This window comes from Colossoma macropomum, unplaced genomic scaffold (assembly GCF_904425465.1).
Source record: "Colossoma macropomum unplaced genomic scaffold, Colossoma_macropomum, whole genome shotgun sequence".
In the NCBI taxonomy this organism is placed as follows: Eukaryota; Metazoa; Chordata; class Actinopteri; order Characiformes; family Serrasalmidae; genus Colossoma; species Colossoma macropomum.
In genome coordinates, this window is record NW_023494804.1 from 29,107,250 (window position 1) to 29,126,096 (window position 18,847).

Genomic DNA, 18,847 nt, shown 5'->3' on the forward strand with positions numbered 1-18,847 from the left:
TGGTCAGGACCCCCATGGACCCTCACAGAGCAGGTACTATTTGGGTGGTGGATCATTCTCAGCACTGCAGTAACACTGATGTGGTGGTGGTGTGTTAGTGTGTGCTGTGCTGGTGCAAGTGGATCAGACACAGCAGTGCTTTGCCAGCTTATGCTACCATTCTTACATAGTATTAGACAATACACCGGCTCGTAAACTCAGGTAGTATGGGACCTACCCAAATTTATCACTTGGATATGCTACTTCGTCGCCATTCGTTTACATCTCCCTTGTGGGGAACTCAGAAATTCATGTGTTTACAAGGACCGTCTCAATGTACCATTCGTCTTGCAAACCACACCATCTGGCTATCCCCAAAGTCTGGTGGGTGGTATGTTTCGTCACTCAAAGTGGCCCAGAACTCTACCTTGACAGGGGAAGGGGCCATCTGACATGTAAATGAACCAACCACGGTTGTTGTTGTGACTTGAAGGAGCACAAAGTGGTGGGCAGTGGGTTCAGTGGCCACTGTGAAATGCTGTCATTAACACCAAAGGTGCTGGAAAATGATTGGAGACTATGTGTTGCTCAGAAGTGCTCATTAACATTATGCTGTGCATAGCATCATCATCACTTTTATTTATATAGCACCTTTCCCACGCTCAAGGATGCTTTACTATCAATACATAATCAACAATACATAACACAGAACACACACACACACACACACACACACACATATTCCATGGTTCCCACAGCTAGCGAAGGGAATTTCACTGACCACACTATACACAGAGTCACTTAGCTAGCCCGGAAAGAGTCCTTAGCCGTGGGGAAAGTCTCACACCGCAGCTATGGTGCATCACACAGGAGGCCGGCCCGGGAAGCCTCGAAGGCTGATGATGTCCTTCACCACGAACGGGGAGCATTTTCCTGCAGCCGAACACCACCGGTCCAGGCAGCCTCATAGCTACAGTGCAGCATCAACCAAGCAGCCGGCCCAGGCTGCGATGTCACGTCGATCAGGTCCCCAGTCCAGAGAGCCCCTTAGCCGCGATGCAGCGTCACTCAAGCGGCTGGTCCAGGCTGCATAATAGCTGAGATGTAGTAACACCCAAACAGCCGGTCCAGTAAGCCTCTGAGCCACAGCTCTCGGCCGCTGTCTCGGTGGATATGATGGCAAACTTCTCAGGCAAACATCAAAACAAACACACAAACAGTACAAAACTAATGAAAACCCGATGTAGAGCGGCAGCCATACTGCGCCAGAGTACTTACAGCGGAACACGCAACTGCTTGCTGAAGACTAGCTAGTATTTAGATTGATGAAGAAAAAAAATGTTTCCTATCAGACTGATAATCCATTTTATTGCTTAGAAGTGTGTTTATACTGTAATGCAGATCAATCAGAGTGTTACAGAAACAAATCTATTAGTGGGCATCTTAGCGTACTATGGACACCAGTCAGTATCAATGTGGGCAGAGTTTTGAGGCTGAGTGTGTGTAGAACCATAGCCTCCTACCCGAATCAACTGGTTTGTGTGTGAGCAATGTTGCTTTTATGCACTTATAATGTCATTTGCCCTCCATGCTGTAGAGGTTTCAGGGCGTTAGATCATCCCTGAAAAGATCCTCCACCTGCCTCTGTTTAGAAATAAATCACATAAGTACAGCTGATAATGAAAGCTGGCCACATGCCCTCTTTTATTTATCATGACTTCATTTATGACTCATCTTTCTTAGGCCGACTGTGGCGAATATTAAAGTAGGCCAGCAATCAGAGGCCTCGAGAGAGCAGAACGGTAATGCGCTAATACAGCTAAAGCACCGGCTGATGGAAAGGCTAACGCTTTATAAAGGAAAGAGGAGTAGTGGTGTGGAGTGTCCACCGGAGATGGCTGGACATTTGAGAAGCATATTGCAGGCTGAAGAGGATGCTCTGGGTCTAGTCTGTCGAGTGTGAATGGATGCTAAGAAATAGAGAGAGTGTGTGTGTGTGTGTGTGTGTGTGAGAGAGAGAGAGAGAGAGAGAGAGAGAGTATATATTCTAGCACTAATTAAAGTGCTCTTTTTTCTGTTTACAATGAACATGCTGCATTGCTTCAAATCTCGACTTAATTACTGCTCAGAGCATATGTTCAGAGTTGTTCTCTCTCTCTCTCTCTCTCTCTCCTCTCTCTCTCGCTCTCTCACGCACACACAGGCATCTCAAGGATTTGTCGACTTCATGCTTAGATTCCGAATATTTTCTGAATACCTAAATGTAGCAGCCCTTCTTAATGGAAAGCTTATTTAGCTTTTATTTCACATCGCACTACCATCATTTACAGCTGGAAGAAAGGCTCCATCTGGAGGTGGCCTTATTTATTTTTTGCCAGTTCTTAACAGAGCTAGCCAACCTACATCTTCAACTTTATACCCGTCCCATTTCTTTATTTTACCCCTTGTTTTTGAATGTTGCTCCTTGGAACTGAGTTACAGGGTAGTGGTTGAAATCTTCCCTCTGAAATGGGACCCTCAAATAAAAAGAGCATCACTTCTTTAACAGCTACCAGCGCTGCTCTGTAGGCGACCCTGCCAGTCTGCAGTGACAGCAGAGGAGGGTAAAGTTCAGCTCCTCACTGCTGGGCTTTAGTGACATTTAGGGGATCCTACGACTTTAAAGGGGGGGGGCAATTATTTATTATCGATCACCCCTGATTCTTCAGTGAAATAGCTAAAATTAGCTATCTGCCAGCTTCTCGTTTGAATTTTACCATTCCACCTTAAATGGGATGTAACTGCTGCACCATTTGAGGTAGAACGGGAAAAATTTAGCTACTGAGACGTCAGTATACTGCTAGCATTTTTTATTCTTGTTATGAAGAAAACAGACCATAATACACTGAAACAACATTAAACAAAGATAATGATGGTTATCGTAATTTTTTAACAGAGAAGATTCTCACATTTGTGGGTTTCTTTGGTCTCTTGTTCTGCATTTTGCCAGTTTTTCTTTTTTTCTCATAACTCTCTGTTTGGAGTCTCTGAAAAACCTCTGTTTGGAGGGTCATGTAGCCCCAACACTTCACCCTCCCCCTCTATCTCAACAAGAATCGGGACCCCCTACACCTAGATGAGAAAACGCAAAACAGAGGTGTAGGGCTAAGTGTTAGGGGTGAGCGGTTAACTCAGTTTTGCACAGAGGTTAACAACTAACCCTGGTTTAGTTACTCAAGCGCCCTGTCCCAACTGGAACACTCGCAGTCCTCATTTGTGGGCGCACACGAGGGCCGAAAGGCTATAGAGTGTTGGTCACCAACCCTGAACCTGGAGAACTACCTTTCTGCAGAATTCTAACTCACTTTATCCACCTAATTAAGTGAATTTATGATCTGGATCAGATCAGGGTTGGAAGTGAAATCTTCAGGAAAGTAGATCTCCAGGATCAGGGATGGTGACCACTGGTGTAGAGTGTAGAGTTCTCATTTTAGAGCGCCCTCTATGCTCCCATCGATCTAGACTCAGCAGCGGCCTCTTCCCATTCTTTGAGCTGCAGGCTGGGACCATTCAGACTGCAGGGGTTTGTTTGTTTGTCTAACCAACATAGAGATGAAGAAGATATTCACGTGAGCTAAAACACAATTGTTTATAAATGTAACTGGTCACTGAGCTGTAATCTACTCGTAATCTGAACTGAGCCACTGTAGGAAAGCAAATCAGATCATTTAATAAAATTAGTAGAAACGATAACAAACTCTCACTGTTTACGCCACTTACAGACACTAAACATCGCCTGAGTCACAAATGCACAGTTTTAACTCCAGCACCCTCACAGCCTCTACTTCTGTACATCCGCACGTTGTTGACGTCACCAGTGTTGACCAAAGAAAGGACCGCAGAGCTCAGGGCATCTACTGGGACAGGAGCTTATGAAGAACAGCTAGTCACATGAAATACAGGAAGTGAAGCAGATTATTTTTCAAATTTTTCTATATGTCTGCATAAATTTGACCTAAAACGCCATCAGATTTTCACACAAGTCCTAAAAGTAGATAAAGAGAACCAAATTAAGCAAATTAGACAAAATAGACTTTGGCCAATCCCATTTCACCCCTCGCCCCTACCACTGAGCCCTTAGCCCTCTGTTTTGCGCGCTCACGTCTAGGGGTAGGGTGTCCCAATGTTTGTTGAGATAGAGGGGGAGGGTGAAGTGTTGGGGCTACATGACCCTCCAAACAGAGGTTTTTCAGAGACTCCAAACAGAGAGTTATGAGAAAAAAAGAAAAACCAGAGAGATGGAGAACAAGAGACCAAAGAAACACAAATGTGAGAATTTTCTCCATTAAAAAATTACAGTAATCACTGTTTTATCTTAGTTTAATGTCGTTTCAGTGTATTTTGGTTGTTTTTCTTCATAACAAGCATAAAAAATCACTAATAGTATGCTGATGTCTCGATAGCTAGCTAGCTAACTTTTCCGTTCCACCTTAAATAGTCCAGCAGTTCTGACGCCTGAAGGGCCAGAATGTAACTGCTGCTCCATTTAAGGTGGAACAGGAAAATTCGAACAAGAATCTGGTGAATATCTGACTTCAGCTTCATATCACTGAAGAATTAGGGGTGGGTGATAATAAATAATTGCCCCCTCTTTGAAGGCATATGATCCCTAAATGTAACTAAAGCCCAGCAGTGAGGAGCTGAACTTTACCCTCCTCTGCTGTCACTGCAGACTGGCAGGGTCGCCTACAGAGCAGCGCTGGTAGCTGTTAATGAAGTGATGCTCTTTTTATTTGAGGGTCCCATTTCAGAGGGAAGATTTCAACCACTACCCTGTAGCTCAGTTGAAAGGGGTTAAGGTGACACTCGAAAACAAGGAGTACAGGTAAAAAGAAGAAATGGGACTGGGCCTTGGTCTTTTATTGGGGAAAATGATGCAACATTACAGATCTGTGAGTCACAAAAGTATGTGAACCTTTGCTTTCAGTATCTGGTTTGACCCACTTGGAGTAATAACTGCTTTATATTTTTGATATCTATGTAGTTTGATTAGGCTCCTCTGCTGAAAAGCGATATTTTTCACATCCTTGATGCCACAAATGTCACAAAGAAAACGTCACCTCTGTCAGAAGGCTGTCCCTGTTTGGTCAGAACCTTAGCTCTGTGTGATCCAAGACTTGTTTATGGCCTGAAATCCTGAATTTAACCTGTCCTGGAACATAATTTGTCATGGTAAAAAATGATCCATCATCAAGAGACTGAAAATCCAGGGTTCGATCAAACCAAGCTTAAAGTTAGCTAGTTAAGCAAGAAATCCTGCTTTGTGAGACCCCTGTCCAGCCCTGTGACCTCGATGGCCCTGCAGTGGAAAACATCCTGAATCACAGAAACTTGTCATTGTGAGTGTAGAAGCACATCAGGGCCATTTATGTACAGGCCCAATTTATTTTGAGCTTAATTGTAAAGTGCTCGAGAGGCAAAAAGCATTTTCTGGTGACGTCAACATGCAAACGTAATCCTCAAAACTAAATTAGGAGCTCTTCCCCCAGGAAAGCATGTGATGTGAACAAATGCAAATGCCTCTGCTTTTTTACAGTCGCCTGCAGCCCCGCATTACATTCGCTTCTCTCTCTTATACCAACATCTTGAACCGTAAGCAGAGAAGTCTCTACATTTGGCATTACGTTTGAGTGATTTAACAACATCTTTCTGTCTGAAAGTTCAGTATTTTGAACACAAGTTATGCAACCTGATTATTTATTTTTCATCCAGTAGGCGGCAAACTAGCCCACACGCCTCCGCATCTCTTTCCAGGAAGACTGCAAATGGAGGGATCAGGTAATTAGGAAGCTCATCTTCATACCTTTGGCCTCCATTCTTTACTCTCAGTTCTGTAACTATTCTCTGTTCTCCCATTATCCGTTTCCCTCTCCCTCGCTCTGTCTGTCATACCGCTATGTAGGGTAGGTCCTCTGAGACTCAGTAGTATTTGCAGCCAGTTCTTTTTAACTCATCTGCATTCTCTTTTTCTCATTTGTAAGGACCAGACTGTCCTTTTACTGCCAGCTCTCTCTCTCTCTCTCTCCCCTCCTCTCTCTCTCTCCTTCTCCCTCTCTCTCATGCTCTTCCTCTCTCTCTCTCTCTCTCTCTCTCTCTCCTTCTCCCTCTCTCTCATGCTCTTCCTCTCTCTCTCTCTCTCTCTCTCTCCCCATCTCTCTCTCCCTCTCTCTCTCTCTCTCTCTCTCTCGTCCCTCTCTCTCTCCCTCTCTCCCCTCTCTCTCTCTCTCTCTCTCCCCCTCTCTCTCCATCTCTCTCTCTCTCTCCTATCTCTCTCTCTCTCTCTCTGTCCCTCTCTCTCTCTCTCTCTCTCCCCCCCTCTCTCTCCATCTCTCTCTCTCTCTCCATCTCTCTCTCTCTCTCCCTATCTCTCTCTCTCTCTCTGTCTCTCTCTCCCTCTCTCCCCCCTCCCCCCCCCTCTCTCTCCCCATCTCTCTATCCCTCTCTTTCTCTCTCCCCCCCCTCTCTCCCTCTCTCTCTCTCTCTCTGTCCCTCTCTCTCTCCCTCCTCCCCCTCTCTCTCCATCTCTCTCTCCCTCTCTCTCTCTCTCCATCTCTCTCTCTCTCCATCTCTCTCTCTCTCCCCATCTCTCTCTCCCTCTCTCTCTCTCTCTCTCTCTCTCTCTGTCCCTCTCTCTCCCTCTCCCCCCTCTCTCTCCATCTCTCCCCCCCTCTCTCTCTCTCTCTCTCTCTGTCCCTCTCTCTCCCTCCCCCCCTCTCTCCACCCCCCCCCCTCTCTCTCTCTCTCTCTCATCCTTTTTAACTTGTCTTTTCTTCTGTTGTTCAGACACGTTTGATTTCATGTTTTTAAAGCGAACCCAGCAGAAATCTTAAGGTACCGACTGGCCTGGAAGCCTCTGAACGTGAAATCTGGATGATGTAAAAGCGTCTCCTGATTAGCTGCTGCCTGATATAACCTTGATAGTTGTCAGCATGATAATGCCAAGCAATGTTTTGAGATGCTTAAAGGGAACAAGGATGGCCCTGCATAGTAAAGGGAGAGAGTGCCCCCTAGTGAACTAATAGTGTATCTGTAGGTTTTTTTGTTGTTTGTTTTGGTTTTATGGCAGGTTGTGATGACAGGTTTTTAAACATACATATGCCATTGATGCTCATTTTAGGGCCTTTGCTTTTCTCTTTACATACATTAGCTCTAGGTAATGTCATCAGAGAACATGATCTCCATTTTTATAGCTGAAAAAAAAAAATCACTGCTAAACTACTGTAAGATGTAAAGGCCTATACCTGTTTTTATCTTTTTTTAGAAAAAGCTTAAATGAATGTAAATAAACCACACAAAGACTTTAATTTAACACTGCTGTTAAAATGAAGTCTATGTACAGTTTATTAAATATTTCACATGTTGTTAATTTGCAAAAAAATAGAACATAAATTCACAAACAACAAATGATCACCTCTGTTTTAGAGACATTTGTGTTTATTTACATGGTTGTTATTATTATGGTAAAATACTGTAACTAGTTGAAAACGTGAGCATGTCTGAGGAATTAAATGTTTACCATCATTTTGCCACAGATTTTTACCACCATTGAGAAAATACTTTTTTTTTATTATTATTATTTTTTGACTCTACTGACAGACTTACCAGCTGTGTGTCAGATGGATGTGGAAGTAAATCCAGAAAAATCAAAGACTGAGATGCTGATCATTGCTACTAGGCGCTTTTGCTTCATTTAGCAAAGCTGAAGTACAAAACCTGGATGTGATCCGAGATTCTGAGCTGTTTTATGTTGCATGCAAACGCAGTCACTAGTAACTTTTTCTTATCATTTGAGAAATATTGCTAAAGTTTGGCCTTTTCTATCTCAGAGCAACGCAGAGAAACTTTTTCATGCCTTTATTACAGCAGAGTTGATCACTTTATTTTTTTTAACCAGAAAACAACTTGTAAAAACGTAGCAGCACAGTTTCTAACAAAAACAGAACGAGAGCTCATATCACTCCCGCTTTAAAAGAGCTGCACTGGCTGCCATTATCTTTTAGGATAGATCGTTCTGGTACTCGGTTTTAAGGCTCTAAATGACCTTAAAGTATTAGTGTAACTCAAAGCATGTGTGTCTAAGTTCAAAGGCCAGATCTTGGATCTGAAGATCTGGCCTTCTGCATATCCCTTCTGTAAAATACAGAAAAGAGGCCTTTTTCTGTTATTATACTAATGGGAACTCACTTTCATCTTTTATTAGGCAGTCAAGGTCGGTACACACTTTGAAAACGTCTCTCTTTAGCTTAACTCTTAAGGCCCTGTTTAAGGCCAGGGATCCCCGGCTTGGTTTGCCACAGCAGCCGCTTGGGGGACACTGCCCTCCAGCCCAGTGGGAATTGCCTGAGTTGATGCCAGCAGAGAGTCAAGAAGATCCTTTATTTGATAAAGCACAGAAATTCTTTCAAGTTCTGAAATCTGTTGGCTTAGCCATCCACAGCCATCACACCGCCCTTGAGAGCTGAGTGGAGGCTTGGAGAAAAGGGTCTTGGTAGATTTAAAACAGTCCAAGAAATAAAGAGTCTGAACATTAGGCCAGTCAGTGCTGAAGCTTAAAACAGAGATTAAAAATAAGAATAAAAATATGGCTAGTTAGCCTAGTCATGCTAAAAGCTAAGCTAAAAACAACTAAAGACACTCTGCCTGAGACTCTGGCACTCTGGTAAGGTTATTATCTGTCTCTTCTTCTCTAAAACCAGCCTGGAAAGATCAATTAGATCCTCAACCAGAAGCACTCAGATTTTATTTAAAGCCCACAGGTGGCGGCACAGTGGCGCAGTGGGTAGCGCTGTCACCTCACAGTAAGAAGGGCCTGGGTTCAATTCCCAGCCGGGTAACCAGGGTCATTTCTGTGTGGAGTTTGCAGGTTCTCCCCGTGTCTGCCCTGCGATGGACTGGCGACCTGTCCAGGGTGTATCCTGCCTTCTGCCCAATGACAGCTGGGATAGGCTCCAGCACCCCACCGCGACCCAGAAGGATAAGCGGTTTAGATGATGTATGTATGTAGCCCACAGGTTGAAAGACGCCCAGTGGCCTGTAGTGGTACTGCTAAAGGACCATTGGCCATCAGATTTTTTTTTGACTGCAAAAAACTCAGTGATTAGATTAGATTTGTGTGTCCAGACCTCACCGACCGATCTGCATGGGTTTCTCTGGTAACGATGTCGGCATCAGTAAATACGTAGCTACACTGGTGATGTGGATTTCAAACGCGAATGCAGGAGAGATGGAGGTGCATCTTCTCGCCCTCCGAACAGTCACTACCGTCACTCTGGATTTGACATCATCGTTGTTTTTCACACTGCAAGTGACACAGTGGGTGGCGCTGTCACCTCACAACAAGAAGGGCCTGGGTTATGATAATGAGAGCCTTCCAGTTCACTTGCCACATCACCTCCATTTGATTTATTAATAAAAGATATTTTAGATATTTAAAGCAAAGTATTTGTAATGATCCGTAATGCATTTACATTATGGATCATTACAAATACATGCTTTAAAACTACCCAAGTCCTCAGACAGTAGGAAGATAGAAATCCTGTATAGAGAAAAAAGATGCATCGATAATCGTTTTATAATCACATCGCAGCCCTTTGAATCATAATCGAATCGAATTGTGAGGTGCCTAAAGATTCACACCCCTAATTTATATGCAATATGTCCGTCTGCTATAATACACTACAGTAAATATGTTTTCATGTTAATCAGTTTTTGTCTCCATTGTCTCAAAATCTAATCTGCCATTGGAGGCTCAGCAAAATGGAGCAGTTGGTGTATAAAATTAGCACATTTGTTTAAATTATGTGCTGTTCAAAGATTGTATCACAAAACTTAATGCAGTAAATAAAATAATAAAGGCTCTTTATTGATAAACAGTGTCTTTGTTTCGCAAAAAATAAATAAATAAACACACATATTGTATTATGTATAAACACACTAGAACAGAGGAGCAGCGCAGGCTGAGCCTGGAAAACTGAAGGAGAAACAGACTCAGTGTTATGAAACGTTTCTGAAACTTCTTTTTTGTTAGGTCTATTTTTAACAGAAACAAAGTCAGAAGAACGACCGTCCGGTGCAACGCTAGGCCAGATTTAGGGGGCTGAAGAAAGCTCATCTCCCCCTTCCATCCTCACCATGTACTACAGGGGACTGTGGAGAGTTCTTGGAGCTTCTTGAGCAGCTGCATCATCGCCTGGTTTGGGAACTGCACTGTCTCTGACCGCAAGACCCTACAGCGCATAGTGAGGACAGCTGAGAACATCGGGGTCTCTCTCCCCTCCATCATGGACATCTACACCACACGCTGCATCCGCAAAGCCACCAGCATTGTGGACGACCCCGCCCATCCCTCACACAGACTTTTCTCGCTGCTGCCGTCTGGCAGAAGGTACCTGAAGTGCCCTTGAGCAAGGTACCTAACCCCCAGCTGCTCCCTAGATGTGGATAAGGCTGCCCACCGCTCTGGGCAAGTGTGCTCACCGCCCCCTAGTGTGTGTGTTCACTAGTGTGTATGTGGTGTTTCACTGCACAGATGGGGAGGTGAACTTCCCCGTTGCGGGACTAATAAGTGTCACTTAATAAGTAATATTTTGTTCCATGTTGGTCCTGGAGGATGTCATTTCGCTCCACTGTGTATTTGTACACAGATGGAATGACAATAAAAGCCTCTTGACTTGAAATTTTACAGTGAACACAGGCCACTAGAACCTGCGGGAGGCGCTGCTGCATTTGCTTTAATCTACACAGCAGCATCACTCGTGTTGAATGAACTCTGATAGAGTTAAATCTGTCCACACTCTCCAGTGTTAAATAGCTCTTACACATTTTTAACACTAAACCTGAGAAAATCACACACTTTATACAGTTGAACATCGACTCTACTCCACACTGCGCACTGTAGAATTTACTCTACACTCGTGTTGGTGTTGGATAAACTCCACTGGAGTAAACAATTGGACCACCCAATTTAAATCCTTCATATTTCAGTTCACCACAATTTCAAACACTGCCTCTTCCTTCATGAACTGCACTGCTGTGTTGATCCCATTTCACTTCACAAAGTTGCGTTAAGTTACAATAAACATTCTGTCATCCATGAAAATCATCTCCCAAATCACACAAATCACTGCGAAGACATCTGTTACCCGTTAAAGGCAGAAGGCATTAATGTGGTCATCAAAACGCTGCACTGACATCTGTTAAAAGGAAAACGCGCTCATTTTTCACATTTATACTGACTCTTATTAAAAACAGACATCTCATTTTTGACATCAGTACAGACAAACATTCCAGTCTGATATTCTCTTCTTATTCTTTTCCCCATCCAGCAAGGAGAGAAGACGACCATACAGATTCAACACGTCGCTCACCATTTCACCGCCTTCTAGATCAGAACACTTTTAATGGGACTGAATTAAAGCAGATTAAAATAGGTTCTCCTAGTGAAAACAGCTGACTGGCGCTTTTTTACAAATCATTAGCTAATGCTAACGACTTTACCTCTCAGACTGGCCCAGAGATACAGCTGCAGATGTGTGTAGAGCTCAAGTCAATTACTAGCTAGCAATGTTACTCATTACCCACCATTTAAATGCAGAGTTTGACCCGTGAAGCAGGACCTGTTCCACTTGATCTTGTCAGTAAAAAGACTGCTCCAGCTCCTCTGTAGGTGGAGTCAGACTGCTCCAGCTCTTCTGTAGGTGGAGTCAGACTGCTCCAGCTCCTCTGTGGGCGGAGCCAGACTGCTCCAGCTCTTCTGTAGGTGGAGTCAGACTGCTCCAGCTCTTCTGTGGGCGGAGTCAGACTGCTCCAGCTCCTCTGTGGGCGGAGTCAGACTGCTCCAGCTCTTCTGTAGGTGGAGTCAGACTGCTCCAGCTCTTCTGTAGGCGGAGTCAGACTGCTCCAGCTCTTCTGTGGGCAGAGTCAGACTGCTCCAGCTCTTCTGTGGGTGGAGTCAGACTGCTCCAGCTCCTCTGTGGGTGGAGTCAGACTGCTCCAGCTCTTCTGTAGGTGGAGTCAGACTGCTCCAGCCCTTCTGTGGGTGGAGTCAGACTGCTCCAGCTCTTCTGTGGGCGGAGTCAGACTGCAACAGCTCTTCTGTGAGCGGAGTCAGACTGCTCCAGCTCTTCTGTGGGCGGAGTCAGACTGCTCCAGCTTCTCCGTAGGCAGAGTCAGACTGCTCCAGCTGTTCTGTGGGCGGAGTCAGACTGCTCCAGCTCCTCTGTAGGTGGAGTCAGACTGCTCCAGCTCTTCTGTGGGTGGAGTCAGACTGCTCCAGCTCTTCTGTGGGTGGAGTCAGACTGCTCCAGCTCCTCTGTGGGTGGAGTCAGACTGCTCCAGCTCTTCTGTAGGTGGAGTCAGACTGCTCCAGCCCTTCTGTAGGTGGAGTCAGACTGCTCCAGCTCTTCTATGGGCGGAGTCAGACTGCAACAGCTCTTCTGTGAGCGGAGTCAGACTGCTCCAGCTCTTCTGTGGGCGGAGTCAGACTGCTCCAGCTGTTCTGTGGGCGGAGTCAGACTGCTCCAGCTCTTCGGTGGGCGGAGCCAGACTGCTCCAGCTGTTCTGTGGGCGGAGTCAGACTGCTCCAGCTGTTCTGTGGGTGGAGTCAGACTGCTCCAGCTCCTCTAGGGGCAGAGTCAGACTGCTCCAGCTCTTCTGTGGGAGGAGTCAGACTTCTCAAGCTCCTCCATTGGCGGAGCCAGACTGCTCCAGATCCTCCAGGAAAGTGGCCAGGTTAATTTATATATATATATATATATATATATATATACTTATTTTTAAATCTTATTTTGTAACGTTCTGTCAACACACAGGTATGTCATCACAAATTTCTATTTTGAGTTGTGTGAATATTCCATATGAAAATTTCTATACATATAAACCAGTTTTAAACAAAACAAAATGTCTTTCTTCAACCATAAAACATCCCTATATCAACGTTAATTCATCGTTAACTGGCGTTTACCTCATAGATCTGTTTAATGCTGAGAGGGTTATTTATTCCATTATCAGTGTTAAATGACAAAATACAATCAGAACTGAGAGCTGCACAGGTTCAGCAGCTGTACATAATGCTAGCGTTAATGTCAGTGTAGATAGCTCCAGTTTCGGGGTAATTACTCAAAAAAGTAATCCATTACAAGTAAATAATTACTTCTCTCAAACTGTCCTGGGATTACCTTCCTTATTACTTCCTGAAAAACAAAGGAAATTAAAAAATGTTCTTTACTTCACATCTTTGTTACTCTGCACCAGATTATCTCCTTACACTGGCAGATAATTTACCCTCAGACATATTTCTTAAAACATGAAAAAATACCTGCTAATACAGTGGGATAATTACACTTAATTAAATGTCTATTTTTTGCAGTGTAGACAGTTGCATCACATTCCAGGCGTCCGCATTTTTGTCTCTTGTCTAAAGCCACAGAATCACTAGATCCGCTCGACTGTCAAGATGTTGTAGTCTTCTGTATTTATAGTTTTCAATTCACGTTGGCTAAAGTTCTTCTCAATTTCTGGACCGATCTGCATGAAATACAACTCGTCAAACTACACAAAGTCAACCAGAATCCTAAAATATGACATACAGAATTTGGCTGGGCAGCACACACTTGTTCAGGAACAACCGATCATCCACTCACTGTCCACTCTATTAGACAGTCCTACCTTGTCAGTCCACCTTGTAGATGTAAAGTCAGAGACGATAGCTCATCTGCTGCTGCACAGTTTGTGTTGGTCATCCTCTAGTCCTTCATCAGTGGTCACAGGACGCTGCCCACAGGACGCTGTTGGCTGGATATTTTTTGGTTGGTGGACTATTCTCAGTCCAGCAGTGACACTGAGGTGTTTAAAAACTCCAGCTGAGAATGACCCACCACCCAAATAGTACCTGCTCTGTGAGGGTCCATGGGGGTCCTGACCACTGAAGAACAGGGTAAAAGTGGGCTAACAAAGTATCAGAGAAACAGATGGACTACAATCTGTAACTGTAGAACTACAAAGTGCACCTATATAGTAAGTGGAGCTGATAAAATGGACAATGAGCGTAGAAACAAGGAGGTGGTCAGAATGTTATGCCTGATCGGTGTACATCACTTTGTTGTCAGGTAACTGGCATGAAATATGCTTGAAACATATGTCTAATTTTACACAGTAATGTAAAAGTAATGATTACTAAAGTAAACATTACTTTTTCCACGAAGTAATAAGTACTGTGATGCCACTGCATTTTAAGAGAAGGACCTTGGGAAATTAATGCTACACTGAAGCAGTCTACACTAACATTAACACTAGTGTTATGTATGGTCTGCAGAGCCTGTTCAGCGCTCTATTCTGACTAAAAATGTAGTTAGCTTTTGCTTTCCTCTCTATTGTGTTTTTTTTTCTTCTGCACCCAGGAAATCACACTGAAGAAGCTCCTCTCTATTAGTAAATATGTAAGTATGTGTCGCAAATAATAGCTACTTTTAAAAAAATATAAACTTCAGAACGTTATTTAACATCAGATATAGATATAGATATGGGTTAGATGTACCGTACATTCCACTACCAGAACATACAGTATATCTAATTTGTATTTTATTAGGGCCTTAATCTGTGTCTGAGGATTATAACTAAACAGATTTGGTGAAAATCGGTTGAGTAATAAGGAAGTTGTGGCTGATTTAATCCTGAGACTCTTCGTCTCTCAGTACAAGTGAATCTGTTCACAAGCGGATCTTGACCGCTCCAACATGGCGGACGCGCAGACGTATCGCCTACGTATGCTCTGCGGGCTCCGCAGGCGGAACCTTATATTCGCGATGTTTCAACACGGCTCCGGTTAGGAGTCGTGCATGTCGGAAGTGGGGGTAGTTTTTCTGGGTTCTGTCATTTTTCCGACAGTTGTACGGATCGTTTTTCCGGGGTTTCCTCGGTTTGTCGGGCGGCGTTTTGACTGAGAGTCGTGCGCAGCTTATAAACTACATCCCGGGTGTTGAGGCGGCTCCGTGTCCGTAGGTCGCGCATGGCTCCGCTGCGGATCCTCTGTGTTCACGGTTACCGGCAGAGCGCCGGCTCGTTCCGGGAGAAGACCGGAGCTCTGCGGAAGCTGCTCCGAAAACACGGAGAGCTGGTGTTCCTGGACGCGCCGCACCGGGTCCCCCCCGCTCACAGTGCGTAACTCGGTCAGCCAGTGGAGGGAACAGCGCCGCACGGTCATTAACTAGAGCAGAATTCAGTAAAGTCAGGTCCTCTGATTTAACCTGAGACAGCGGACAGCAGCTGTGGGCACAGCTGGAAGAAGTAAAGTCAACAGAACAGACAGAGTGATGGTTTCAGTACCCCCCCCCCTTCCCCCCAAAAAAACCCCAAAAGGTTTCTGTACGTTTTGTACGGAGCCCTGCTGGTGACTTCCTGTATAAATAAAAATAATGCGTGGCCACGACTTAGTAAAGCGTGGGAACGAGATGATTAAATCATGGCCACGACTTAGTAAAGCGTGGGAATGAGATCCTAATGCGTGGCCAGGACTTAGTAAGCCGTGATCTCGTTTCCACGCCTTACTAAGTCGTGGCCATGCATTAGGATCTCGTTCCCACGCGTTAATAAGGTGTGGCCACGCATTATTTTTATTTATACAGGAAGTCACCAGCGGGGCTCCGTAATTTTGAGTAGTAAGGGGGTCGAAACTGAGCCACCTTACCAAAACTGTGTGTTACAGTTGTATAGATTCCAATCAGCTTCCTTTCTTGTAATTTTCTGATCAAACCGTATCTTACGGTCATTTGGTGATGCTCCTCCCTGAGCTCATTATTCTTATCACTTATTTACTAGAAACAGACATGATTCGTTCGTACGTTACCGTTTTCAAATCTCTGTTTATCTTTTAGGACAGGGGCGTCCAAACCTTTCGTAAAGAGGGCCGAATCATACAGTGTAAAAATATCTGGACTTTGGACTTTGCATTAGAATGAAACAGGCTGTTTTTACAGGTCAGTTTAGAGATATAGACTTCGTGGGACGGGAGAGTAAAACATACGTTTATAAACTTCCTAATTTATTTCATTTTTATGGTTTTAAATTAGTTTGTTGTTGTTTTTTATGATATAGACAATGTAATAGATTATTCATCTCCACACAGACACATTCTTTTGTAAAGAGGGCCAAATTATACAGTGTAAAAATATCTGAGGGCCAAAACATCATTTACAGATTATTAACTTTCAAAAAATAGCGCATAGACGCCGTGTTTCCTATCACTGTATACAAGATGCACAAGGCTTCTCTCATTGTTGGATTGGATTCGGATCAGTCGGCGCTTATAACGAGTTATTAAATTATTTAAGAGTGACAGCACCACGTGTGTAACCTATACATTTTCCTATTCTGGTGTTTATTTGTTCAGGCTAAATAAATATAGGTAAAAATCAGTACATTTTTGGTTTTGTTACATCATAAATGCAAAAGCAAATTACTTTATTAAACAAGAAGAGCAGATTAAACAGCATAATCGCCACGATTAAAGGGTTAATATTTACTGAGCTGAATTTGAATTTGCTCTGAAAAGAGTTTGGTGCTTTAGTTTCTCTCCTGAGGCTCATTTTCTGAGGCTTTCGATGAAAAAGTTCCAATTTCCATCAGAATCTGTGGCTCTCAGTGTTAGTTTAAGCTTTATGGCTGCTGTCTGGACTAAATGTGGTCAGTTAATGAAGCTGCAGGTCAGTCAGAGAAGAAAGTCTTTAGCTAACTTCATTACCGCAGTGCAGCGTTGCACTGTAATCTTACAGCACTGCCGCCCCCATCAGGTTGAAGGAAGGAGTGCAGTGTACTGGTTGGAGGGCTACTTATAACACACTCTAAAACAGAAGCCAGGGGCCGATTAAAATCTGTCCCCGGGACGCATTTGGCCCTGGGGCTGGACTTTGGACACCCCTGTATTAGAATGAAACAGGCTGTTTTTACAGGTTAGTTTAGATATATAGACTTCGTGGGACGTGAGAGTAAAACATACGTTTATAAACTTCTTAATTTATTTAACTCTTATGGTTTGAAATGAGTTTGTTGTTGTTTTTATGATATAGGCAATGTAATAGATTATTCATCTCCACACAGACACATTCTTGCCCCCTCTGTACATAAAGTATTCCTAAAAGACCTTCAAGAGGTAGCTTGTGCTGTGATATTGAACCCATATCAGATCACTGTTATAAAACCTTCATTGGCCTCAGACCAATTATTATTTGACTGGTAATTCAAACTGGTATTTGATTGAGTTTATTGTTTTCCAGAGGTTCAGGCAAAGCTGGGCTGTTGTGCTAAAATGCCTACATGTTATTCAGTTTACTGCGTTCGTAATCCTCTACAAACAAATGTTCAATTTCTCTGTAATGCAGATTGAAGTGCATTGAGTCCTGATATCTACAGACTCAGCAGATACACACATGAGAAATATTGAACATTGGCACCGGCCCAGTGTTTCCATGTTGGTGCATCCCTAATTTTGGCATTTATTGTGCAAGAAGTTCTTTGGAAATAGCTTCTGTTTTTTTTTCTGTGTGTCTGTGGCCTGCTAATGCACTCTGTCTCCACCAGACTCTCCAGATCAAGAGAAATCCTCCAAAGTGAGTGATGAAGATCAGAGGGGCTGGTGGTTCTCCGATGTCCAGGAACGCAGCTTTGACGCCAGGCAGGAGTGCGAGAGCAGCCTGGGTCTAGATGAGAGTCTGGACGCCCTCCGAGTGGCGGTGAAGGACATGGGCCCCTTTGATGGCATTTTGGGCTTCAGTCAGGGTGCCGCCCTTGTGGCCATGGTATGTGCCCTGCAGGAGCGAAAACTAGAGCCTGCTTTTAACTTCCGCTTCGCTATCCTGGTGGCGGGGTTCCGCAGTGCCTGTGCCCAGCATCAGCACTTCTACGAGGACCTTCAGGTCACTTTGCCTTCCCTGCACGTATTCGGACAGGAAGACAAAGTTATTCCGGAGCAGATGAGCCGAGACCTGCTGCCTGTGTTCCCTGGAGCTCATATCCTTACTCACCCGGGTGGACATTTCATTCCTGCTGCCTCTGCACAGAAACAAATCTACCAGGAATTTCTACAGAGATTTCAGTAGGAGGAGGATGAGCTGGGACAAATAGCCTTTACCTAAGACTTTCTGAATGTCCTTTATTATGGGAAACCATGTATATGTGGCAGATTGTTCAATTTATACTGAATTTCAAATTCTCTAAAATACATACTGTACTTAAAAAGTAATATCATGACTCGGCTTCTGGGTCTGTGTGAACTAAAATGTTTTACTGAAGTTCTCAGGGCGCAGATACTTGAATAAAATTTTAAATATTGGTTTAAATATTGGTTTGTTCACATTTGTGTTCATGAATCATATCAGTACTCTGAACACGTTTAATGTGGCCCTATGTGTATTTTAGTACAATTAATTTTGGCAGAGTAATTTTGGTATTGGATATACCTGAATTGTATCTACACTCGTTGGCCATTTTATCAGGTACACCTACTATAGACATGCACTGTCATCAGTAGAAAGAGACCAGTCAGGGGTATTTTTGATTTTTTGGAGGCCTTAAGTGACGTCCCACCTGAGTGGACATCCCCACATGAATCATAATTTAAGATTTAGATCATTTTAGATGAGGTGAGGTAAGATAAGATAAGATCCTTTAAAATCCTTTATTAGACCCACAGTGGGGAAATTCTCAGTGCTACGGTAGCAAAGGGAGAGGAAGACACTCAAGAAAAGAAGCAACCAGAAGAGAATTAACAAGCAGATAATTAACCTTATTTACAGTTTGTTGCTTGTTACTATATAGACAATATATGTAATACTAAAGG

General features: G+C 43.7%; 1 protein-coding gene across 2 annotated transcripts; it reads left to right on the plus strand.

Annotated features, from left to right (window-relative positions):
• Window positions 1–14,851: 14,851 nt before the first annotated feature.
• ovca2 (OVCA2 serine hydrolase domain containing) lies at window positions 14,852–18,335 on the plus strand. Of its 2 annotated transcripts, none has more exons than XM_036595851.1 (2): window positions 14,852–15,170; window positions 17,590–18,335. In XM_036595851.1, the coding sequence occupies exons 1-2, from the start codon at window positions 15,023–15,025 to the stop codon at window positions 18,105–18,107; spliced, it is 666 nt and encodes a 221-aa protein (XP_036451744.1). In that variant the 5' UTR covers window positions 14,852–15,022; the 3' UTR covers window positions 18,108–18,335. The 2 variants fall into 2 exon arrangements, with proteins under 2 accessions (XP_036451744.1, XP_036451745.1); XM_036595852.1 differs by lacking the exon at window positions 14,852–15,170 and adding an exon at window positions 15,621–15,989.
• Window positions 18,336–18,847: the final 512 nt, after the last annotated feature.